General features: G+C 33.6%; 1 protein-coding gene across 4 annotated transcripts in view; it reads right to left on the reverse strand.

The window, feature by feature from the left end:
* The window catches only part of BMP2K (BMP2 inducible kinase), a 114,856-nt gene that overhangs the window by 36,186 nt on the left and 52,274 nt on the right, over positions 1-26,396 (reverse strand). For 3 of the 4 annotated variants that reach the window (XM_038582333.1, XM_038582331.1, XM_038582334.1), the window contains 7 exons: positions 24,294-24,436; positions 22,418-22,539; positions 20,215-20,296; positions 15,538-15,670; positions 8,571-8,674; positions 7,097-7,176; positions 1,618-1,778 (listed from right to left, as the gene is read on the reverse strand). In XM_038582333.1, the coding sequence (XP_038438261.1) occupies positions 1,618-1,778; positions 7,097-7,176; positions 8,571-8,674; positions 15,538-15,670; positions 20,215-20,296; positions 22,418-22,539; positions 24,294-24,436 (825 nt within the window). The remainder of the gene's footprint in view (positions 1-1,617; positions 1,779-7,096; positions 7,177-8,570; positions 8,675-15,537; positions 15,671-20,214; positions 20,297-22,417; positions 22,540-24,293; positions 24,437-26,396) is intronic. The other variant, XM_038582332.1, reaches the window with a different exon arrangement.

Raw genomic sequence — 26,396 nt, forward strand, 5'->3', positions numbered from 1 at the left:
TTAACATGGAAATCAAGAGTCTGTTATAAGGATGTTCATCACAACACTATTAATAGCAGCAAATTTTGGAAATAACCTAAATGGTTATATAAGCTATGGTGAATATCATCTATATATTAAAAACTACACAGTAGACCTATATGAACTAATGTGCAAACCTCTCCTAAATACAGGAGTTAAAAAAAAATCAAGCTGCAGAGAACCATGTACGGTATGAATCCACTTACGTTAAACACATTCAACCCAGAGCAAAGCCCCACTTCCTTCAAGCTTCCCCAAAATTACCTAAAACAAGCCCAAATCCTTCAATAAGTCTTTCCAAACACCATGTTACTGAGATATTCCCACAGATTCCCATGATATGTGAGTAATAAGCCCAACCTGTTCAAATACAAGTGTGTTCCTAGTGTGTTTTGGCTGGAGGGCATTGATACATGATAGAAAAGAATAACAGGATCTCCAACTCAAAATAGTAGAAAAAAATAATACTAAATGCTTACTACAAAACAGAATCTTCCCAGATATCACACACCTTGTCATGTATTTCTTGTAACAGGAAAAACAGGTGTTATTCTCATTTTACAGGAGAGAACAGTGAGGCTAAGAAATGGACACAAAACGCTTCAACTTCCCCTATTTTCCCTTTTCCACAGAATAATCCTTCATCTGGTGTGCCTGATCATGACAAAATTACGTAGGAATGCATCAGGTAATATAAACAGCTTTCCCGAGTATATATATATATTAACAGTAATAATAGTAGCTAATATTTAACATTTTTAAGGACATACTATGTGGCAAGGGATTATATTAAGCAGTTAGTTAATCCTCACAGCAATTCTATCAAATAGATACCAGAATTTTTATTACGTTAAGAAATGGGAAAAACAGAACTCACATTCGAGTTTATGAGACTCTAAGTATGGGCTCTTAACCATTAGAGTGTACTAACGGAATACATTTTAACTGAAAACATTTTAACATTAAAACAAAACAGCTATAACATGAAATGAAGTGCAAAACAGGGTTTTCTTGAGATGGACCTTCAAGTTATATATCCAGACCCTTGAGAGGACAAGTTTACTACCTAATATTAGAGATATTTTCTTGGGGAGTTCTTTTTTTTTTTTTTTTTTTCAGTACTACACTGTACCATAATGCTTTGAGGATATTTTAGATTAGAAAAATAAGTCTTCTCAAAATCGGATGAGAAGATAGGTTTCTCTGTTGTAATGCCCACATGACCCAAGATAGATTCCTCTGCCAAAGCTCGAGATGCAGTAGAAAGACAAAGAGCTTCCTCCTTTCCAACACAATAAAGAATTTTCTATATTCTTGAACTTTATTATCAACCTTGAACCCTACTAGTTGATGACCCTATGGCATAAGCAAACTGGAAGCTTTTTGTATCATACTTTGATATTATCAGTAACTACTTTTGCCTAGAATTTTAGGAAAACAGTTGAGTTTATTAGACATCAGTAGAAAATTTCTTCAAGCATTAAGTTATCTGCTTCACAATAGTAAGTTTGCCGGGAATTTATACTCCTAGGATATCAAATCATAGAAGGTTTAAGTTAACCATAAAGGTGACAAGAGTGACAGGGCTGTTATTACCTTTTGGTCTGTGGTTACCAAATTCACCAGGAGCAGGGACTTTAACAGGTGTTGCTGAACTCTGAATGGTCAGCACACTGGGAGTGGCAGTAGTAGAGTTGGCCTTTGGTCTTTGTCTTGGTGCAATTGAGGTTTCTGTTGGTCCAATGGTATCTGTTATTCTACAACAGAAGAAGATATTTCATTCCGAATCCTGGTTATTTCTAATTATCTATTTGTCCTAATAAAGCATCTATTTCAACAGGTGCATTTTAATTTTATTGATGATCATGTTAGTCCTCTTGGCTTCTTCCTGTCTCATTCTTAAGTATTAAATGTTTAATAAAGATAAGAAAGTAAATAAAATAAAACTAACAATTTCTTTCAACCACTGTGCTACCTACCATTCATAGTCTGCCCCTGAAGCTGGTAGACAAAGAATATAGGACTCCTTTATGGAGATGAAATAAAGGAAGCAAACAGAAACCTTCTCATGAGGTTCTGGACGAAATCAGGAGCCAGGTCTCCAAACCAGTCAGAAAAATAAAAACAAGAAATGAAAAACAACAGTCTCCCTTAGCTTATTAGACTTTAGGCCTAAGAAAGAAAAGATCACACTCCAGGGTATAAAGAACAAAAGGAGCCAAAACTTTCAATAAGTGGAGCTACTTGCTCACATTCAACTTCCTGAATCTGTAACTATGCTCTACTTAGAACAGTGAATGGAATTATATAAAATTTTTCCCACTAGGACTTAGTTTAAGCCACAGACATGGATGGTCAAAGTGATAAGCACAGTTTTGAAAGCAAGGACACTAAAAGACACAAATATTTTCTTTTCTTTTTCAGAAGAAAGCTAAGGAAAATCTTTATGGACACTAAAAGACAAATATTTTCTTTTCTTTTTCAGAAAAAAGCTAGGGAAAATCTTTAACTTACATATTTATCAACTTATTTTTTCTATAAATTCAGTACAAAAATTCAAATACTTTTTAATAGGGTCATATGTTCACTTTTCAAGAGGACTGCCATAAAATCTCTTTACCAAGTTCCCTTAGCACCTTTTCAAATGATTTGGTTCAAAAGTTTGCATACATGATTTACCAAGTCCATATATGTTACATTTGGAGAAAGTCCTAAGTACAGTAACTCTACAGATTTACAGTTCTTTCTTAACTCTCTGTATATATACCACAAGAGGGAGCCCTCTTAACTATCTTTCTAAGAAAGAACTGAAATTGAATCAAAAGATTTTAGATAATAATAGAAATACATTGTATGTGTGCTGCTTTCTAAAAATAACATTTATGTTTTAGATAGGCTAAGTTATGAAACAAGTCATATGAAAACTGAACTAAAAGGCAAAAAAATTATCATGTATATGTATAACCAATTATATCTCATTTTAGTGATAATCAAGTACTTCCTGAATTCAAATTATGGATATGACACTAAAGCCAATGCTGTACTCCCTAAATTCAAGTAATTGGGGATTGTACGTCCTATATAATCTTTTCATCTGTCTATCCATCCTTCATTAAGTGCATAGTACAGGCCAGATCTCACCCAGCCTTATTCCTGTTATAAATAATTGCTCTATAGAGATTCACAACCACATGAGTGCAGCAAATCTCCTAAAAGCTTATTAAAAGTTCCACAGATTTTAGTGTAGTGTTTCCTAATGTATTTTACCAATATACCAATATCTATTATATGATTACTGATATCCAGCAAACAAAGCACAATACACAGTCTTCAAAAAATTTATAGTAAACTAGGAAGATGATGTATGTTCATGAAAATACAATAAAATAGAAGATAGTAGAAATAATCAGTGCCAAGCTAGTACTGTCATGTCAAGAGTTTCACAGAGGAGTAATTCTACCTTTATCTAATTTGGCTAGAAAGGTTTCAAGTAGGGGCACCTGAGTAGCTCAGTTGGTTAAGTGTCTGCCTTCAGCTCAGGGCATGATCCCAGGGTCCTCGGATCAAGCCCTGCATAATAAGGTGAGGCTCCCTGCTCAGTGGGGACGTCTGGTTTTTCCTCTGCCTCTCACCCCTCTAGTGCTTGCTCTCCCTCTCTGATAAATAAATAAAATCTTTAAAGAAAACTAAAAGGCATCAGGTAGGCACTCAAGGGTAAAAACTAAACACACTTTCATTAGACCATAAAAAAAGAAAGCATTCTGTGTGAAGAAATAGGAAGAAAATGCCTGGGCAGATGAGGCAACATGAAGACAGGAACTGAACTAAAACAAACGGCTGAGTAATCACGGGTACCAATGCTACTGTGCAGCTTCATCTGCATGATTACAAGAGACAAAGCTGTTTGCTCTGCTTCCTCCCTTGTCTTTCCTACTCTCTATCACCTGAACAATCTTCCTAAAACACAGACTCTCTCTCCTCTTAAAATACTTTAGTGTTTCCATCTGCCAGGACAGTTATTCTCAACCTTTCCATTTTCAGATACAAGTCACAAAAGTCTCACATGTTTAACAGTCCCAAGAGCAGATGTAGGTTTCGTGGAGGTAGAAAGGGGCTTTTAGGAAGTAAAACAAAAAATGCCACACAGTAAAGGCAGGATAGATGGATAATATTCATAAAAGCTCTATAACATGTAAATAATGATAATAGCTCATTTTTTTGATAATAGCTATTTTTTTAAAGATTTTATTTATTTATTCATGAAAGACAGAGAGAGAGAGGCAGAGACACAGGCAGAGGGAGAAGCAGGCTCCATGCAGGGAGCCCGTTGTGGGCCTCAATCCGGCCAAAGGCAGACGCTCAACTGCTGACCATCCAGGCATCCCTGATACTAGCCATTTAAAGATTTCTCCAATCACTTGTCCCCCATTAATAAGCCTTTTACATGAAAAAAAGACTAAGTTTTTAAATTAAGTTTTATACACATTTAAATTTTTTCAAGTACTTTACTAATTCTATCAATAAAGAATTTTATTATTATTGACCAATAAGCACCAATTAACCTAATTTTTAATGTAATGTACAGATTTAACATAATATGAATAGCACTGTGAATTTTAGTTGCATTAACTATTTCATTTGCTTATAACTGTACAGCAATGACTCGTGACATGGTGAAGATAGATTCAAAGCATCAGTTTTGTTCAGTTGACTCACACTTTTTAAAAAATCTTTATCCACTTTTTTTTACAGATTTAATCATTGACAAAACAGTTATTTAAAAAACCACAACAGGGGTGTCTGGGTGACTGAGTCAGTTAAGTAACTGACTTGGTTTTGGCTTAGGTCATGATCTCATGAGTCTTGGGATCTAGTTGGCAGCTTCAAGCTCCAAGCTCACCAGAGAGTCTGCTCGAAAGACATTCTCTCTCTGCTCCTCCCCATCCCTGTTCTCCCTCTCTTTAAAATAATTAAATATTTAAAAAATAAATAAATTTAATAAGACCACAATAAAATTGAACTGACATGTCCTATAATAATTCATAACTGCCACCCAACTATACCGGCAGTTGCTAACTACAGCTATGCTATAGGTAAGACAGTCAGTCATAGCAGATTCCTCCAAGTTAGATGTAACTTACTTCTTCACAGTCACTTACTTGAGAGAGTATCTTAAAATTCAAGTGAATGAAGATAAAACTTTTTAGAGTGATAGCATATTTTTTTAAATGAAGTCATTCACAAATGATATTAACAATTTATAAATAACAAATCCTTTTTTATTATTATAACAACACATCTCACAGCAAAGTGCCAAATACCAGAACTGACCACAACGTTGAAAATTTACTGGCTTAAAGACCCAAGTCCAAATTTCTCAGCATGACATATAAACCAAGCTGCTGAGTGAAATAAGTCAATTGGAGAAGGACAAACATTGTATGTTCTCATTCATTTGGGGAATATAGATAATAGTGAAAGGGAATAGGAGGGAAGGGAGAAGAAATGGGTGGAAATATCAGAAAGGGAGACAAAACATAAAGACTCCTAACTCTGGGAAACGAACTAGGGGTGGTGGAAGGGGAGGACGGTGGGGGGTGGGGGTGAATGGGTGACGGGCACTGAGGGGGGCACTTGACGGGATGAGCACTGGGTGTTATTCTGTATGCTGGCAAATTGAACACCAATAAAAAATAAATTTATTATTTAAAAAAATAAAAAAAAAAATAAACCAAGCTGCTCATGACTGGCACCTAGCTACCATTCCCTATCACTCTTTATGTCCCCTGATACTCCAGCCTTGCACTGTCACAAAGGCCACTCTTCTTGCCTGAAGTGCCTGTCTGCTATAGTTTCATTCCCCATCACTTCAAGTGACTGTCTACTCATCTTCAAGGAAGAGTTTAGCAAATTGCAGCCCCAGAGAAAGGATTCTTTCTGTTCTCTAGTATGCTCAACTCCCTGCTTTCCCTTCCTCCACTCTCAGAGTTGCCTGGTCTCTGTCAGGTTGTAACTGTTTTCTTGTCTGTCTTCATTAGAATGTGAGCTCCTTGAGAATAAACACTGCTCATTTTTCTTTGTGTTTCCAGTACCTATAACTTGCATATAACAAGTACATAACAAACATATTTTATGTGTTTTATATCAAGCAAAATACCTGCATAAGTAAAATACAAAAAAAGCTCAATTAAGTGTCCAATTCTTGATATCAGCTCAGGTCATGATCTTAAGGTGGTGAGATCCAGTCCTGAGACAAGCTCTATACTCAGCAGGGAGTCTGCTTGAGATTCTTGGATTATCTCCCTCTGCTCCCCCACAATTTGCATGCTCATGTTCTCTCTCTCTAATAAATAAATAGATCTTTAAAAAAAAAAAAGCTGTAACCAAGAAATCTTCCCACATGTAATATTATGCCTGTCTGATCACCTAAAATATAATCTTATTTATTAACTTTTAAATCCAAAAATAGTATGAAAAAAAAATTGTCAATTCACTTACCAAATACACTTCTTAACTTATATAATACACATCAAACTTATCAGTACAATAAAGAACTATGAACAATAATTTAAAACATTTTATTTCTTTAGCAGTCTAAAAAGAACTACCATTATAACCATTCATTATAAATGATACATACCAATACCTATTCTAAATAGGTATTAGAAGACACAAAATGTCTCATGAATTTAGAATATTCTAAAATAGTTGCCTGTAAGTTATTTTTTCTTCCCTTAAATTAAAAAAGATCATACTAGCTATAAACACAACACAAAAATCTCATGAATTAGTTATTTACCACGTGATAAGATAATGGCCCCCCCAGATGACCTGATGTAACTGCACAATCACTTCCTAATCACAGGGGGTGAGCAGTTCAAGTACAGACTAACATCAACACCATGCCGAGTGCAGACACGCTCATATTGGCTAAGCTCCCCATCACATGCAGTGAGGAACATACACTTTCTGGGCATGAAAATGATACTTAATCCATGGTACTCGGGAGGATTGAAAACAAAAACTATATACTTTTTTAAAATGTCTTTTCAAATTTCAGCACAGCTCTGCCTACCTGGCTTTTATTTGGCTTTTCCGAGAAGCTGCTTCACTAGCAGTCATCGGTTCGGGAAGAGCTGAAGGAATAGAAGAATTCTTGGAAGAAAAAAATAAAACTTTTCATTTGGTTTCCATTTTAATTGCAAACAGTTTTATGTAAACAGTAAGGATATACTCTAACTATCTATGAAATACTACTACTTTCACCTCAGACACCTACAACATGTTCACATATATTTGCCAGATCTAATCTACAAATACCATTGCATGCTTCACAAATGTCACTTTTATATTCACGTTCCACAGAAACCCTTGGAAAAGAAACAGAACATCATCATATCTACTTTGCAAACAGGTAATTATCAGCTAAAAAGAAGGATTATGTTACACTTGTAAATCAATGACTATTATCCAAATGACTTTGGGGAAAAAAAGCAAACATCAAGCATTTCGGGAAAGTGCTGTTCCTATATAGTGCTGATAATTTTCATGACACCTCTTATAAAGGCTTGCACAGGAGAGCAGAAGATCATTTGTGCTCTCTATAACATTTTTCTTACTTTAGGTACCCAAATATATATTTGCTGAATGAAAAGATAAAAATCCACAGTTAAATGTCAAATAAACCTACTTTCATTACTAGAATGCTAGAACTGCCTGTCTTTCAGCTTCGACAGAGAATATATTACAAAAAAAAACAAAAAAAACAAAAGAATATATAAGAATATATTACAAAAAAAAAAAACAAAACAAAAAGAAATAGTACTGCTTTCTTTATTTTATTTTTTTTTTTTAGTGGAATGGACTAAATTTTACACACCAAAAAAAAAAAAAAAAAAAAAATTGTAAGAACAAGAGCCAGAATGATCTTTACAAAGTTGAGATGGGCTTAAAATCAGTGATGAACCCAAACCTTTATTAAAATTAGCAAAAACTTGCCACACACAGTTATCCTGATACAGTCAGGTATACTGCACAGAGTGAATATAATTCAAAGCCTTTGAATAATATTAGCTACTATCAACTCAACACTTTCCATGGATGAGGCACTGGGTTTACATTCATTGTTTTGATCTTCATGATTATTTTCACAGAAAAAGAAAGAGACATTAAGTACCTTCCTAAAATATACAATATATCTAAAAGGTAACCAAACTTTTTCAGTTTACCCAGAGCTTAATGTCTCAGGAATTTTTCACCATATCCCTAGGTACCCAACCAACTTAACAGTCTCAAACAACTTAATAATAGTAGTTTGTTCTGTGTCAAATAGATGTCACTGTGTCTCTCTCATAAAGGAAAAATATCCTGCAGTAGTTCCCCAGTGCACCTCAGTGTACAGGTTGGCAGCTCTGGCTTTGCATCAAAAATACTTCTCACACGCACACAATCAAACCACTTGTCATGAAACAAGCAATTCTCAAACTATATGTATCTATACCTGATGAAATGGGATTTTAAATTCATATCTTACTTGAAAAACTACTTACATTGATGTTGGAGACTGGACAATCCTTTTTGGCAAATTTAAATGCAAAATAGGACACTTGAAATATGTCAGGCCTACGCTCTGGATCTGGTTCAAGCATGAATCCTGCAAGGATAAATTAAAACGTTAAGAAGTTCCACTGAACACAAAGAAGCTATTTAGAAGCACATTAAAAGAATAAAATGTATATATACATGTACCTTTTTCATTCTAAGGTCAGTGATTCTAGTAACCTTTGTTAATGTTTTAGAAAATAGAAATTGGTATTTTATACACAAACTTAAAGCATTAACTGAACCTAAAAGCAGTTATGGAAGAGCTCTGCACCAGAAGCATATATAAGCAAATATAAACATTCTTCTCAGAAAGTGACACAAAACAAAAAGTGAGTTTAACAAACACTAGGGAATTATTAAAGAAAGTTTCAAAGCCACAGTAGAGTTCCTTATTTTCATTATCTAAAATACCTCTACTAATTTTCAAATGATCCTGAATTACTGAGGAAAGACTAAGTTGTATGTATTATATTTAACAAAGTAATTCAGGGTTGACACCATAATTTTCCAAAAACATTCTTTCTTCCCTTACTGATGCTAACAATATTCACCACAGTTCTTATTTCTGCATGTTATTCATATCATGTTCAGAAGTATGAGCAGAGTTTTATGGTTCTATTATAAACAGATGTCATACCAGCCTTGCAGCATCATTTGAAATACCTGACTTTTCTTCTAACCAAAACGATCTTTTTTTTTCTAACCAAAAAAAAAACTATTTATCTATTTCTTGGGTCACTTATTAATTCACAAGTTTATAAGAAGACTGACATTTATAACTAAAAAGTTCATAATTTGTTAGGACATCTCCATGTTCTAATTCTGCTTTGCTGATTAGCTCCAAGTTCTTATAATGTTCAAATCATATTTTTTTTAAGATTTATCTATTTTAGAAAAAGAATGAACTTGGAGAGGGGCAGAGAGAGAGAGAGAGAGAAAGAATCCTGAAGCCAACTTCCTGCTGAATGCGGAGTCTCCCATGGGGCTCAATCTCAGGACCCTGAGATCATGACCTGAGCTGAAATCAAGAGTGGGCTGCTTAACTGACCAAACTAAGCAGGCAGCCCTCAAATAATTTTTAAGCCTATTTGCAATATAAAATGTATGGCATCAATTAGATAATACTCTGAATGTTGCCATTAAAATTATGTATAGAAAAATCTAAGTATATAAATGACTAAATTAAAGTTAGAAATCAAAATGAATTTAAATCTTCCTTTCAAATTTAAGTAGTATTTGAACAATGTATAATACATCTGCAAAAGCATGATAAACTTAGGTTAAAAACACAGTTATATGGCAAATGACACTAAACACATACTTAGAAATTGATCCAGGAGATTCTAAACTCAGTTTTAAAAAAATGCTCTGCATGGGAGAGCCTGGATGGCTCAGGCAGTTAAGCTTCAGACTATTGATCTTGGCTCTGGTCATGAGCCCCAAACATCAAGCTCTGTGGTCAGCAGCGAGTCTGCTTGGGATTCTCTCTCTCTCCCCCTGCCCCTCTATCTGCACATAGGTATACACTGCCTAAAAATAAATAAATCTTCTTTTAAAACAATACTCTGCATGTAACTTGATTTTATATACTTAAAATAGATACTTATAAAATTGATTTTTTACTATTTTGTCACCATTGCTAGACATAAATAACCAAAAACACTGATTTATTAGTTTGTATTCAACCACATTCCAGAGAAGATTCAGGAACCTACAAGGTTTATTTTATCCTCCAAAATCATATTTGATATTGACACCAATAAATGTTTTAAAAGTACAACAGTACAGGATATAGAAACAAATTTAAACAGACTTATAACAATAAATTCTTATTCATATAATTTTTTAAAACCAAACAAGTCACAAGAAACTAAAATTTACAAACTTACGCTATTTTTCTATACTAACAATTAAGTTTATTTAGCTTTTAAAATTCTATTTCAGGAATGCCTAGGTGGCTCAGCGGTTGAGCATTTGCCTTTGACTCAGGGTGTGATCCTGGATTCCTGGGACCGGGTTCCCACATCGGGCTCCCTGCATGGAGCCTGCTTCTCCCTCTGCCTGTGTCTCTGCCTCTCTCTCTGTCTCTCTCATGAATGAATAAATAAAATCTTTTTAAAAAATAAATAAATAAATAATAAAATAAAATTTAATTTCAACTGTAGCTTATAAGTATTTATTTCTATAAAGGACCTGAAAAGGCATACAAAACTCTAAGTTTCTTTTTCAAAGACTTATTTATTTATTTGAGAGAGAGAGAGAGAGAGGCCAGAGTGAGAGAGGGAGCATGAGCAGGGGGAAGGGCAGAGGAAGGGAAAGAGAAGCCGGCTCACCGCCAAGCAGGGAGCCGGACACAGGGCTCAATCCCAGGATCCTGGGATCGTGACCTGAGACAAAGGCAGACACTTAACAAGTGAGCCACTCAGGAGCCTCAAAACTATAAAATTTTTTAAATATATGAGAAAATTAGGACTAATAAAAAAGTAATGGCTGAGAGCCCCTGCCCCCAAAAAACCTACAATAATGATGTCAGTGAAGAAACTGCATATGATTTGGTTCTAGCTCTCTACTTTCTAGTTGGCAACACAAATAAAGCAACATGATCCCTTACAAGAATGATAGTATCCCTAGCACAAAAAACAAACCAGGTGTTATGAAAAAGCACTATTCCTGATATTGAAAGCAAAAAATAAATACTCCTTCAAGTCTTTCTAAAGAAGGGTCACGCAGAGTAACAATATCCTTAAGAACTTGCAATGAGTGACAATGGGTCATTCCTTCTGTGAAGACCAATGAATGACGTAACACCTAAATACAGTTCAGCAGAAAAAATTCTCTAAGAGAAGAGAACAGTACGGCACATGAATATACTTTTTAGGCATGACCTAATCTACAAAAAGCTTTTTAAGTATCCAGAGTGGAAAAGAATGATTCTTCAGGCAACCTACATATGTTTTCTTTCATAATAATGAAAAGTATTAAGGGGCAATAAATTTGAGATTTTAAGCTCTCTAATCAGTATCTTTATTGGTAATTCTATTTCTCAAGTTAAGCACAGCACAACATCCCCTAATGATTAGGTAACCACGCTGTGGGTAGAAATGATATCATCTTATAACCTAACTAAAGGACCTCTAACTCCCAGGCGTGTGTTTCCATGTGGGACTACATTTGCTAAGCCAGCTTAGTTTGCCAAATTGTATTGATCCCGTTTATGGAACATAAAATCAGTTTAAAAGGTCATGACTGTCACTTATTTTAATAGAAAATATTAGAATGCATTATTATGCTAAGTATAAGCAATGTTTCATGAAACTTATTTTGTGTGTGTGCACACGCAAGCGCATGTGCTCCAGATCAGAACTAAAATGTATGTTTTACTATGGATCATAGTCAAACAGTCCGAAAACCACTGTACTAGTGACCTCTCTACTACTACTGTAACTCATTCCTCTCCAATAAGACGACAGTGATTTATCTAATTATTAGCCTAGAAAAAAGAAATAAGCACCCAAATGCATCAATCTCTGATACTCCTTCTTTCAGAACAATTCTCCAGACATACACGTTCTCTCTGAAACCATGTTTGGAAAATAGCCTACTTCTGAGGGGAAGTGTATGGCTTTCCAGCATTGCCTATTACTAGGTGTAAGTAAATTTGGGGATTGAATATAGATTAACAGGCCCATTTGCCTGAATACTTACACATGTTAAGAAGTATTTTTTATAATTTAATTTTCACAATAATCATTATAAAGTAGATACTTCTAATATGCTCATTTTAGAAATGTGATTAAGATAAACGGAGATGCCCAATGTTCTGTATCAAGTAGTGACAGAGCAAAGATAAAAGTCCAGGCCCTTTGGCTCAAGGCATTGTTCTTAACTTCTACAATGGATTACCTCAACAACCTTACAACACAGAAGCTAAAAGGAAAGGTTAGGCAGCCAGCCCTCTGTTCATTGATCATAACTGTTCAGTAACCCCATTAGTTATGCTTCTCATTCTCCTGTAAATGTTAAGCTCTTTCCAACTCTTAGATCCACAATGAAAACACTTCTCCCTCACCCTTCAATTTACCTCCATTATTTGTCTATTAGAAAAGTTAACAGAAGCTAAGAAGAAAAATTCTAAATAATTGATTCTGCTACTTTTAAGAAGAAAAATCAGGAGAAAAATATAATGAAACTAATAGTTAAACTGAGCTTTACAGACGGTAGGTAATAATAATTATCCTTGACAAAACTGGTGATACTCAAAAGCATACGCAAATTCTTATGTAACCACAAGCCATATAGTTTTTTTGTTTGTTTGTTTTGTTTTTTTTATTCATGAGATACACAGAGAGAGGCAGAGTCACAGGCAGAGGGAGAAGCAGGCTCCATGTCAGGAGCCCGACGTGGGACTCGATCCCGGGACTCCAGGATCACGCCCTGGGCCGAAGGCAGGCGCTAAACAGCTGAGCCACCCAGGGATCCCCCAAGCCATATAGTTTTAACAAAGATCAGGCATAGCCATTTCATTTTCATGTATCCTGAGTCATATAAAATAGATGCAAGCAGCATTAGTAAAACTGTTAATACTAAAAAGATATGTTTTTAAATGCTTTATTTTATATTAATATGTGGGGGCAACTACATTGCATGAATAACTGGTAATATAAAATGATTCATTTTCAAAAACTATGAGCACAACTAGGCAATTCTTGGTTTTCTGAATGTAGAATTTATTTGAAAACAATGTAAATCAGTAATTATATATTATAAAAGCAGACAGAGAAACCTAAATGGGATAGCAGGATACAGGCCAAGGTCACATATGAAAAAATGTAAAGATTAAAATTGCAAAGAATCTAAGTGTTTTCTAAAAACATTATACGCTAAGTATGTTCTTTTAAAAAAATCTCTATTTTGTTAAGCTTTTATCACTCAAGGCAATATTTTAAAAAGTAAAGTCCATAAAAATCCTTTGACAGGAGATAAAATACCAACTTTTACTTGAGTGCTTTTATTTTATTCAATTTTTTTTTCTGTTCTGCCTAGCTCTCAGATAAAAGTTCAAAGAGATTAATACATGGTCAAATTTTTAAATTGATAAAAACTAAAATCTATACATTTATTGAATAATAAAGGAAGCATATGAAAAACAGTGAAGCATCAATGAACTAGATAGAACCCAATCAGATTCTAAAACTATCAAAAATGTGGGGATCCCTGGGTGGCTCAGTGGTTTAGCGCCTGCCTTTGGCCCAGGGCGTGATCCTGGAGTCCCCGGATCGAGTCCCACATCGGGCTCCCGGCATGGAGCCTGCTTCTCCCTCTGCCTGTGTCTCTGCCTCTCTCCCTCTCTCTATGTCTATCATAAATAAATAAATAAATAAATAAATAAATAAATAAATAAATAAATAAATAAATAAATAAATCTTTAAAAAAATAAATAAAATTATCAAAAATGTTTAGCCTTTTTGCTTTCCCTTCTCAGTAAACACAAACACATACTCATACACATATACAGAGAAGAAAAAAACAACCTAACTCAAGAAAATAAGATTTTACTACTAAAAGCAAATTAAATCATGAATCAAGGTATGTACTCTCCAGTCTCATACAGTACTGTCCATTGAGAACAGTCCGTTTCTACGACCTGAAAGATCCCCAATAAAACCCTCAGTTCAACTTTGATGAAAACATTATACTAAGCAAAACAGTCACTGTTACAATGATTTACAAGGACCTCAATAAAAGGTTGTCAATAAATTCAAGCCTATTTTCTTCAAGAACATTTATGTTCTATTTTTTACATATAAGTCTTTGACTTATTTGAATTTTCAGCATTAAGTTTGAGGGAGATTTTCAGCTTGGTTTTTTGGCCCACAAATGCCTAATAATTTTTTGTATTTCCATCTATTTTTTTCCACTGAGGTGAATGGCCATCTTTATAATACAAAATCAAATATATTTAGATTGGCCCTCTTTTCTACTGCATTGATCTGTGTTGTGTAGCTGGAGGCTATGACAGGGAATGTTTAAAATTGCTACTACTAAACATAGTAGCAATGCTAGAAACATTTTAATTAAAACAGTGCTGAGAGGTGCTATTTAAATACTTCAGCTTCCTAATATTATTTTAATTTTAATATCTGATAGCCATCCTCCCCACTCTCAATATTTTCCAGAAATATTACCATGTACAAATATTAAAAAATTAAATTATAATATCCATCCAAAAGGGAGAAAAAAACTCTTAACAGAGACTAGAAGGAAAACTGAGGTATTCTTTTGGAGTCAGGGGCCCATAGGACTACTTCTTTCTGATACTACACTTAGGTTGTTTTCCAATAAACACTTTATAATCAATCATAAATAAATATTTATTTTTTTAAATATTTTATTTATTTATTCATGAGAGACAGAGGGGGCGGGGAGCAGAGACATAACACAGGCAGAGGGAGAGGGAGGCTCCATGCAGGTAGCCTGACATGGGACTCAATCCCGGGTCTCCCCGGGCTGAAGGTGGTGCTAAACTGCTGAGCCACAGGGGCTGCCCAGAAATAAATATTTAAAAGAATGACCAAATAAGCTAAAATCTAAGACTGGTAATACTTTATTCCAAAAAAGCAACAGATCTGGATAGACAGAGTAATTAAATGTTTTGCTGTAAGTTTTTCCAGAAATTCCAGTTTCCTTAATTACATAATCTCTGTGTTTTACCAAAACTTATCTAGGGGGCTTAAAAATATCCATGCGCTAATCAGTAAGTAGGCTACTTTCATTCCTATAAAAGTCTTATAAAATATTTTTAATGTTTTTCTTCATGAAATCAAAAAAACTAGGTTTAGGTAAAGAGATGAAATAGCCCACTTTTAAGTACAGTATCTTACAATTTTTTCACAAATTTTTCCAAGTACTTACTTATTAAGCAATGTATATTGTGGGAGTAACGAGAATTGTCTGGGATGGTGAAGCTGCCATCACAGATAGCTACCTGACTCTCACCAAAAGGAAGAGTGAAGAAACAAAGTTTATACAGTAAACATCCCAGCGCCTGCAAAACAAACAAGTATGAATACCATCAGAACTCAAGCACTCAATAACAAGACAAAAACATAGCCCAGACCAAAAACTAAATATGCTATTAAAAAACAAAAGTCTAATGTTTCTAATACTGGAACAATCTTTTCACAACTTACTGCTTAAACCAATTTATGTGCTTAATTTTTTAAAAGATATTTAACCATATAATTTCCATATCTATCACATCTGTGGTTAGTTGGCTTCATTAATAAAGCTGTTGTGGAACTCTAGATCATGAATGACATAACTAAAATTGGAAGCAGCTGGTTCCGTTTGGAAAAAAATGTATTTTTATTTCTTTCAAAAGGAAAAAAAACTTTTTAGCACAAAACTACCATATAACCAACTATGTAATTACAAGGCTCCTTCTAATAATTTTTACTATAAAAAATGTTATAAAATCCTGGTGTTCCAAATATAAGTTAGCCAGACAACCATCAACATAGTTTTATTGATTATTCACTAAACACATGTCATCATTGCATAAAAATTAGTTCTATACTTCTACATATAACCCTGTAATTTTTATTCTAAATATATTAGTTATAATTGTACTTGGGTAATCCACATTAAATTTCACAAAGAAAGGGCTCTCTATGCTTCGCCTGCATAGATTCCTAGACAACACAGCACCAATAATTCTACTTGCTGACAATGAAGACAAAATACCCTAAAACAACACAAATTGCATTCTGAAAAGCAGCACAGGAAATGCATAGCTACTAAGCTGCCAACAGCTCAAACCTGAGAAGCAGTAAAAAAATGTGATTTGGGGCTCGAGAAATCTTTATGTTGTTATAAGAACTGTCACCTACAAGCCCTAAGAGTATATAAAAGATATTTCTAATTCTAAACAGATTGCAATAAAATTATCCAATAATCAGTATACAATTATTATCAGTAATACTGAAATTTGGCCTTACTAGCACCTCTCCTTTGTTGGATTTTCTCCACGTATCAACTTACCACAGTCAACTAACAAGTACCCTAAAGTTTTATAACTACCATGAAAATCACAATATACAGAAACACCTTCGTAGGTTTAACTATTTATAAAACATTTTCAAAATAGTCTTCCAACAAAAAAAGTTTAAAAGCTCTAGGAATTTCAATTCTAGAAGAGTAATTCTAGTAAGTTCAAAAGCATTACTGTGACTAATGGTAAAAATTCTAAAAGAACCAGTTCCATGTCACTTAAAAATATTTCTAATGCCTTTTTTTCTATAAGGAAAATATTTCAGCATTTATACAACAAATTGAGCGTAAGGCTTCTTTAACAGAATACTATTAGTATTAATACTATTAGTGGTATAATATCTGCATTAAATTACATCTTTCTGCTACCCAGATGACAGTCTAAGTATATGAGTTCTGCATTTTAGTCAGTTTTATCCTATTAATCTAACCTTTAGTAATATGTCTTCTATTAGAGTAAATGTTATATGAGTTCTCAGATAACAATTTTAGATAGCAATGCCAGTATACCTAATAAACACAAATCTAAACCATAAAATACTGTTTCACATAGTGTAAACACAACTAGGTATCCTAATTTTTTCACACCAAAGGCATTTCCCTCCTTATCCATCTGATATGATGAGAATTGTTCAAGAAATAGGGGAAAACAAATGACCTGATTTTGAAAGCTAAGTATCATCATCTTCAATTTTCCTCATTAAAAAATAACATGAAGCATCTCTCAATGAATTTCCTAATGCTTATAAAATCAGCATCCTACTTTTCAGGATAAAAATAATGTACAATGAAAACTTCCAACCAAAGAAAAAAACTGTCCCCAAATATAAAGTGCTAAATGAATACTTTAATCTCAGTATTATAACTCCCTGAATCAATATTACCCTAAAATAGAATCAAAATATTCTTGGGACGCCTGGGTGACTCAGCAGAGTTCAGTGTCTGCCTTCGGCTCAGGGCCTGATCCAGGGTCTGAGGATCAAGTCCCACATCAGGCTCCCTGCGAAGAACCTGCTTCTCCCTCTGTCTGTGTCTCTGCCCCTCTCTCTGTGTCTCTCATGAATAAATAAATATTTTTAAAAAAGAAGTGTAATTCTTGGGGCACTTCGGTGGCTCAGCGGTTGAGGGTCTGCCTTTGGCTCAGGTCATGATCCCAGGGTGCTGGGATTGAGTCCCGTGTTGGGCAGGGAGTCTGCTTCTCTCTCTGCCTATGTCTCTGCCTCTCTCTCTGTGTCTCTCATGAATAAATAAATAAAATCTTAAGAAAAAAAAAAAGAAAAAGAAATGTAATTCTTGACCAGTATAAGCTGAATAATTTTTTCTGGATATTCTTTCATTTACACCTAAAATGTTCTACTATACTTCTGTTTCACCTGAGCTAAGACAAGAAAAAACTGGCATCATGTAAATTAAAATTCTATTTTTGTCAAGCAAACAAACATAGATTCTATTTTCTAATTATTTTTCTTCTTTTTTATCTTTGGGAAATCTATCCCACAGCTATACCGGGTTATCCATTATAGAAATACTACCCCATATACTAAACTACAAATGGTATACATTTTAAATTTATCACAATTTAGTATGCTGTCTGGCACACATACAAAGTCTAATGAAAAAAAAAATGAATTAAAAAAAAGGATTCCCTCCTTTTTTATTAAGATACTGAGTAACAATAACATGCTTAGAGACTATTTTTTTCAATCAGGCCTTGATGATTTCCAAACAGTAGTCAAGCTATGATCTCTGTTGTTTCCTCTGCTATTGAAATACTCTTTCAGGTGATGTGGATTTCAACAGTGGTCATAAAATTGGGCTAGAAAAGGTTTCCACAAGCACCTCTTCTAATACCTTCATTTTATAAATTAAGATCTGACTGGATTTGTTGTATACATTATACAATAAGCCATTTACTATAAGCCATTTGATAAGTCAATTTTTTTAAAAGATTTTATTTATTTATTCCTGAGACACAGAGAGAGAGAGAGAGAAGCAGAGACATAGGCAGAGAGAGAAGCAGGCTCCATGCAGGGAGCCCGATGTGGGACTCAATCTCAGGACTCCAGGATCATGCCCTGGGCCAAAGGCAGGCGTCCAACCACTGAGCCACCCAGGCATCCCAATAAGTCAAATGTTAATGCTGAGAAAGGCAAACCCAATTTGAATTATACAAGCTGGTGATCTATAAGCAGTTATCAAAATAACTAAATCAAACTTATCCATGGTTTGAGTCAACTATGCATATGGTTAATAATTCAACTACCACAAGATTTAAGAATCACTGATGAAAAAGTATATATTATGACAGATGAAAAGATATCAAAGATACTTTTTATTATCTTGCAGGAATATTTAATATCCCAACCTTTGTGAGGAGGGGGTCAGGAGAAGAGGACCAAGGATATTTTCATTTGGTTTCACACATTATACTCAACTACCTTCTAAATTATGTCTTAAAAATAAAACAAACATGACTTTCCTTGTAAACTCTAGAACTATTTCCAAAGGAATTTTTTTCCTCCATCCCTAATAGGGTCACTAGTCATAGATATGTCTAAATATTTGTTGAATTTAAATGAATGCACATTTAAAATAAAGTTTCTGGAGAGTTTATCAAATACAGCCAAAATATATTTCCTTACGAAACAAGTTCTAAAGAAGTACTAGCATTTTAACATAAAGTTCAACTTATAGAAACATGATCAATCTTAATAATTGAATCCAGATACACAGTTAAACCCTTGAACAACATGGGGTTTAGGGACACCAAACTCCCCATGCAGTTGAAAATCCATGTAAAACCCCAAAACTAACTACTAATTATATACTGCTGACCAGAAGCCTTATCAATAGCATAGTCAATTAACACATATTTTGTAATATGTATTATATACTGTATTCTTACAACATGTAACTTTTTCTTAATTTCTTCAGTTATTTCGAGGTTACATGGTTCATCTGCAAGTTTTTTCACATTTACTGCCAATTCCAGAAAGTTTCCAATATATTTAGTTTTAAAAATCTGCATATTAAGTGGACCCACACAGTTCAAACACATGTTATTCAAGGGCCAACTGTATATGCTAAATGATAAGATCCTCAATATGTAAAAGTTAGTAAATGGTATGATTTTTATTAGAAAAAAAGTTTTACTATTTCCATTAAAAAGATCCTAAAATACTTCCAAAACCTACTTAAGAGTTAGGACCAGCTTTTCCATACTACGATCAACCAAAATTACACTCAATCCAAAAAATGCTAACATTCTATATAATATAAATTCTAAAAAATACTATAGTAAAAAGTTACATTATATGGAAGTCCTTTATTTGCTTCTTTATACCTAAGTTTTCCAATTCAAGATTAAGACGATAAAATGTTCTATTTGTTTTCTTCTTCTGAATAACCAGCTCTACTATACACCACTCTCTTCTACTTATTATGAAATACCTTTTGGGGGACACGGGGAAAATAATCAACTGAACTCAGATTTTTTTTTTTAATTTGGTTAGAGAAAATGTTAGCCTTTCTTGGCCTTACCCAGATATCAGCCTTGGTGGTGATGGGTTTCCCTCCATAAAGGTTGATCATTTCAGGGGCTCTGTATGACAGAGTTGTATACCTGGCAGTAAATAAGTGAAATGGAGTGGAGATATAAAAAAAAAAAAAAAAAAAAAAAAAGATACTACATTGTTTCTACATAAAATACTACAAAAACTTTGTTTCAATAACATTATATAGAATTAATACTATTTTTAAAAAGCTCATTAAAAATCCATCAAGATTTAACAATACAAAGCATCTACATACACATTTTTAATTCAACAAGTGTAATAGCACCTCTAATGATATAAAAACTTAATTTTCTTTAATAAAAAATCTTAAAGACAATGGATTGAAATATTGTTTTCCTTGAATTTATTTTAAATAATATGACTTTAAAATAATCCTTATCAAAATATTTTAGCCTATTAATTTTAAAGCAAAATTGCTACTCTTTCAAAAAATTAATTTATATGTTTATTAAGGATTTCCTTTTTATGGACCCTAACATAATTCCTGGCACATAGTAATAAATCTCCATTAGGTTTATTTTATCATTGTTGTTTTAAAAGTAACCTAGCTGCTATAATTCTAACTACACTAATTAAGAACACTTCTAAAACTGACTGCCATGATAAGCTATTTGGAATTAAAATACACTGTGAAAAAATATTTACCAGTATAAAAATTCTAAATCCACTATGAACAGAATATTTTAATGAAGTAGTACTCAATTTCATGGCAGAAATTATTAGACAATAGAAGGACTTCCTATATCATGGCATAATTTAAGATCAATTTTGAGTATCAATATGTTTCATTTTATATGAAATATCTTACAGTTCAACATTCTATATCATCTTACGTTTTCAAAATTACCCTGAGTGGTGAGACATTTTCAATGATACTACTACACAGGAGCAACCTGAGAAACCAGAATAGAAACTGCATGAGGGCAGGGCTTCTGTTCACTGCTATACTGCAGCACCGACAACAGTGTCCACTGCATGGTAGGCCCTGAATAAGAACCTGTTAACTGAATAAATGGTTAGACCATTAACTCCTCAAATGAGCCACAAAGCACAAGAACTCCTCAGGAGCCTGCGTTCATCAATAATGCAAACTTCTACTGAACCTTAACTATACTTCAAATCTCAACAGCAAGAAATGAAACTTTCAGCAAGTCAGAGATCCTAAAGCAGTCATAACACAACTCAGTATTTTTCATTTTTTATAAATATACACATATATGTGTGTATATATATATAAAATATATATATGTGTGTGTGTGTACATATATCCCCAAGAAGTCAATTCAATAATTTGTTCTTTGTATTCTTCGGGACATTTTTTTTGTTTACTGAGGAGTTAATTTTTACGGAATCTAATATAATCATCATAGGCTAAGTACCCACAGTGTTATACAAATGGGCCACAGTATGATCAACTCTCCTTGAGTCATTTCAAAATGTATACTGCAGGTCAAAGGATAACTACTCTTAAACAATTGAGAATTTGTGAGGAAGTGAAGAAAGACAACTTAGAAAAGACAATTATGTAGAAATTCCTATTCTCACAGATCTTTGTACATTCTGTATCATTTTATTAAAGTAATCTAAGATTTACAAACAGTTCTATTTCCTAAAACTAGAAAACAGAAAAGTCAGGGAAAGGTCTTTATAGGTACTCTGGCAACCACAGAAAGTACAAAATTAAGAAAACATAAAGCAGATATGACATATTTCTACCAGAGAATTTCTGATACATTATCACAAAGTAACATGTTTTCCATAGTTTTCAATGCATTAAGAAGTCAATCTTCCTCATTTTAAATGTGAAGTAAAAGTTTTCAAATAATTTTTCCTAATAAGCACAAATCCTCAGTATTAGTAAAAACAAAGATGTTTAACTGAACTCAACAATCACTTAAAATTCCCTTTAATGATTCCACAAATCACTACAGCTTAACAAATTTCCTGATAAATATATTTACAATGTACATGAAAAAACCTGTATCCCTGATAAAATATATTTTCTACTGCGCTAGGGCAGACACAAATTAATCAATGTCTATGGCACAGAAATATTTTGAAGAAATCTATAAATGGAACACCTATAATTTGTATTAGCAGAACTGCTCCACAGACTTAAGTTAATTAAAATTCCCATGAGACAAAGCGCAATAAAGATAGAAACTTACTTTTTAATTTCTTCTTCTACCAGATTAACTCCATCTTTTTGAGGATTAAGAAATTTATTCGTAGCACTGCCAAAGTCACAAAGTACATAGTTTCCACTATCATTCAACAAAATATTTTCTACCTTCAGAAAAAAATAAATAATTAGTAGTATTTTCAAAGTGAAATTATATTTTATAACCATGTTTTTACCAAATAAACATTGAAAGGTTTGTACCATATATACATACATATAGCAGCAAGATAAATTATGAGAAAGGACAAATGAATCAGACCAAAAATATACTTGACTACGTCTACTGTTTCTCTTACTAAGAACAGAAGTGTTTCTTCCATCCCAGGATGATTTTTTCCAAGGGCCAAGAAGCCCTAAATCTCTTTAAACCTCTCCTATGAAGAAAAAGAACTAGCAAAAGTCTATACTGTATCCCATTTTTCTCCTTTACTGACACTTTACTTTATAGACAAAAAAACAACAACAACAACAAAAAAAAACATTAAAATTTTATCTGATTGGCTTCTAATTCCATTTTTATCTGAAATGTGCCACTAAAAAACACAGTTTTGACTTTACGTGTTAAAGCTATGTCAATTATTAGGGAAAATGTAAACACTGCATATTCATCAAAAGAACTGAAATGAACTACACTGGTTATCCAAATTAAAGGACAGAAAGTCTGCAGTCATGCACTTCAATCTTGGTTTAATTTCCTAGATGAACCTGTAGGTTTCCCTAGATGACCCTTACTGGTTAACAACCAATATTTTAAATGACATCGTCTATTCTCTTGTATTTTAAGAGTATTTTATTATCACCTTTCATAAATTTTGTATAATCAATCAGAATTGGGATTCATTCATTCATTCATTAAATATGTATTGAGACCTTGGCTATGTGCCAGGCACCATCCTAAATATTTCCATGTATCACTACAAAAGGGAAAAATCCCTGCCCACATGGAGTTCACATTCTAGTGGAAGAGAACAGAAAGTGAATGACAGGGATAATACATAAGCAAATTATATAGTACAAATTATATAAGGTAGCAAGTGATAATAAAGACAGAGCAGGGTAGAGAGCAGAAATGTTAGGTTGTAACTATAAATAAGGTGGTGCAAGACAGAACTCACTAAGAAGGTTAATCTGAGCAGACTTGAAAGCAGGATGAAAGTTTAGCCAAGGGCTATCTGGGCATATAGCACTTTGAGAAATTTTTAAAATCTTAGTGTTTGCCATCAAAGAAGGCACCTATGGTTTTAAATAATATATATAATTAGATCTTGAGCAATATGATACCAGGAATATTTAAATCCTCTGTGGGGACTTTTTCCAACGTACCAAGTAGGTACCCTAAACAAGAGATCAGAGCCCAGAAAAAACTAAGACCTTAAAGACAATCACCACCAAATTATAGTAAATTATAGAAAATTATAGTAAATCATAAATAAGTAAGTAAAGAGACCCATTCAAGTTTGCCTCCAAAATCTCTGGAAAACATTCTGATACTTAAATATGGATTACAAGAAATAGAAGGAGAGCTGAACTGGGAGAGAACAGTGTAGAAGAACACTGCATTAGTGTTCAACCTGCATTAGTGACGTTCACATTTTTGCTCACAGAAGAAGCCTACTATGTACAACAGAAGCAGAGTAGAGGGCACAAAATCCACTTCTATAGCTATGCTAGAAGAACTCAGGGTCATGGAAAGCATAGTTTCTATTCTACAGTCTTAATGTGGCCTCAGAAAATGTAGCCTAGGACAGAGATCCTTCTCAGTGCTGGTAATAAAAATTAATGTAGATGAAGATAGTCCAGAACATTTTAATGCTAAAGTTTAAAATACATGAATCAATCCATAAGTAGTCTAAAATTCATACCTTCAAATCCCGGTGAATTATTGGAGTCTTACACTGATGCAATCTTGCAACAGCTTCACAGGTATCGCAGAATATCTGTAATACTTCTGCTTCCATAAAACCTGTCTGCAGCTTCTTATTCATCTGATTCACTACCTGCCCAGCTAACCAAAAGAGTAATTTTGAGAAGACATATTTCTAGTAAAGAAAGACTACCATGAAGAAATTAAGAAATGCCTGTACAGTCTCAGGTAATGGGCAACTGGCTTTTTCATAATGCTCCTGTAAGGAGCCTTACTATACCATAGCATATTAATTCAATGACATGCATTTTTTTCATATTTTACATATCTGAAATAAAAATATCTTAAGATAGATGCTATTAGCCATTTTTTAAGATTTTAACATCTCTGAAATCAAGATATACCTTATAATTGATGACATAATGGATTTGAACAGTTATTCAACACTGTGCTATTAAACAGTCCTGAACAAAAATAAAGTTTATATTATCATGAAATTTATAATCCAAAGGCAAAGATAAACATTAAGCCCCTAAACAAATAAATACACATAATTTTTATATAATAAGGATAATATGAGAGCAACCTAAATTTAAATTGGTGAAGGAAGATGGGGAGGAGAGAGTGTCAGATAAGGCCTGAGGAGGTGATATTTATGTTGAGACTATAGGATGATTAGGAACTAAACAGGCAGAGATCTGGAGAAAAGCATGCTAGCAACAGCAAGCAGCATGTACAAAGGGAGAGAGCTTGGGAAAAAGCTTAATAATTCCGAATAACTTAAAGGCAATGTAAGTATGGTCTAAGAAGCAGAGAAGAGGTAAAGTGACATAAAACTGACAAGACAGCTACCCATCAGCCATATTTTAGATTTTATTTGAGAACCATGGAAACTTCCTGATCTAGTTTTTTAAAGGATCTCCTTGATTGGGGAATGGGAGAATCACAAGGGTGGAAATGGAAAGATAGGTTAAGAGGCTTATACTCTAACTTAGGTAAAAGGCAATGGGCGGGATAATTTACTAAACTCAAATAGTCATACCAATGAGCCCTGACAGGATGATGAGATATTACATACACCACAATAATCAATAGTGTAATGACAATTCTGAATTATTAAGAAAAAATTTACTATCATATAAGAACACAAGTAAATATGTGATTCATTCAGAAAGCATTCTAATAAAACTCAAGTGTGGGAATTTAAAAAGACAAATTTGATATATATCAACTTGAAACTTCCCTTTGATGAGGTGGGAAAAACGAATGTTTACTATTTTGTAATCTGCAAGATGCCAACATGCCTGTTTCTTTTATTATCACTGCCTAAACAGCATGCTCATGTATTTTTTGAATTACATGTGTTCCATTTTAAATTTTTAAAGCAGGAAAAAATATCAAATTTTACTTATCAATCCCCATTTTCAGAATGCTCAAGTATATTTGGTGGCAATTTATTCAGAGTATCTCAAGAGTGAGGCACCTGACCAGGTAGCAACTTCCTCCATCCTTTTGTGTGTTAGACAAGGAACTTGTTTTAACCAAAAACTAAACAGGATGAAAAGCGTTTTATTAGTGCTCATTCACATTCTTGAAATATCATTTCACAGCTAAAGAAATCATAACCTTGAATTCAATGTTAAGTTTCTCTTCCAAACTTTCAATGTTCTAAAAAGTAGTATAAATTTTAAACGTTAATCCTCTTTATTCCATTCTGAGGTCCTGAATCACAAAATCCAAGTCCTCAAAGAAAGCTAAAAGCTGTATTTGAGCTGCATTTCAAATGTAGAAACAAATAAAATTTCATTATTCAAAATCAAAGTCCCCTAAAAATTAAAGTTAAGGTTATTCTAATGAGAAACAAACAAAAAAAATCAGATTCAGAAATCAAACAAGGTATAATTGTATTGCTACTATCTTTATGAGATAAATATCCCCAGGACAGCTTTACAGTGCCAGGGAAAAGGATGAGAAACACATGAAACAGAGCCACTCCAACTAACCCCAGCAAAACCACCGGCAGGTGAACAAGCCCAGCCAAAAAGAACAGTGTCATTCCACCAAGCTCAGTCTATAATGGATGAACCACTGATACACAATT

This window comes from Canis lupus, chromosome 32, assembly GCF_011100685.1.
Source record: "Canis lupus familiaris isolate Mischka breed German Shepherd chromosome 32, alternate assembly UU_Cfam_GSD_1.0, whole genome shotgun sequence".
Taxonomy (NCBI): Eukaryota; Metazoa; Chordata; class Mammalia; order Carnivora; family Canidae; genus Canis; species Canis lupus.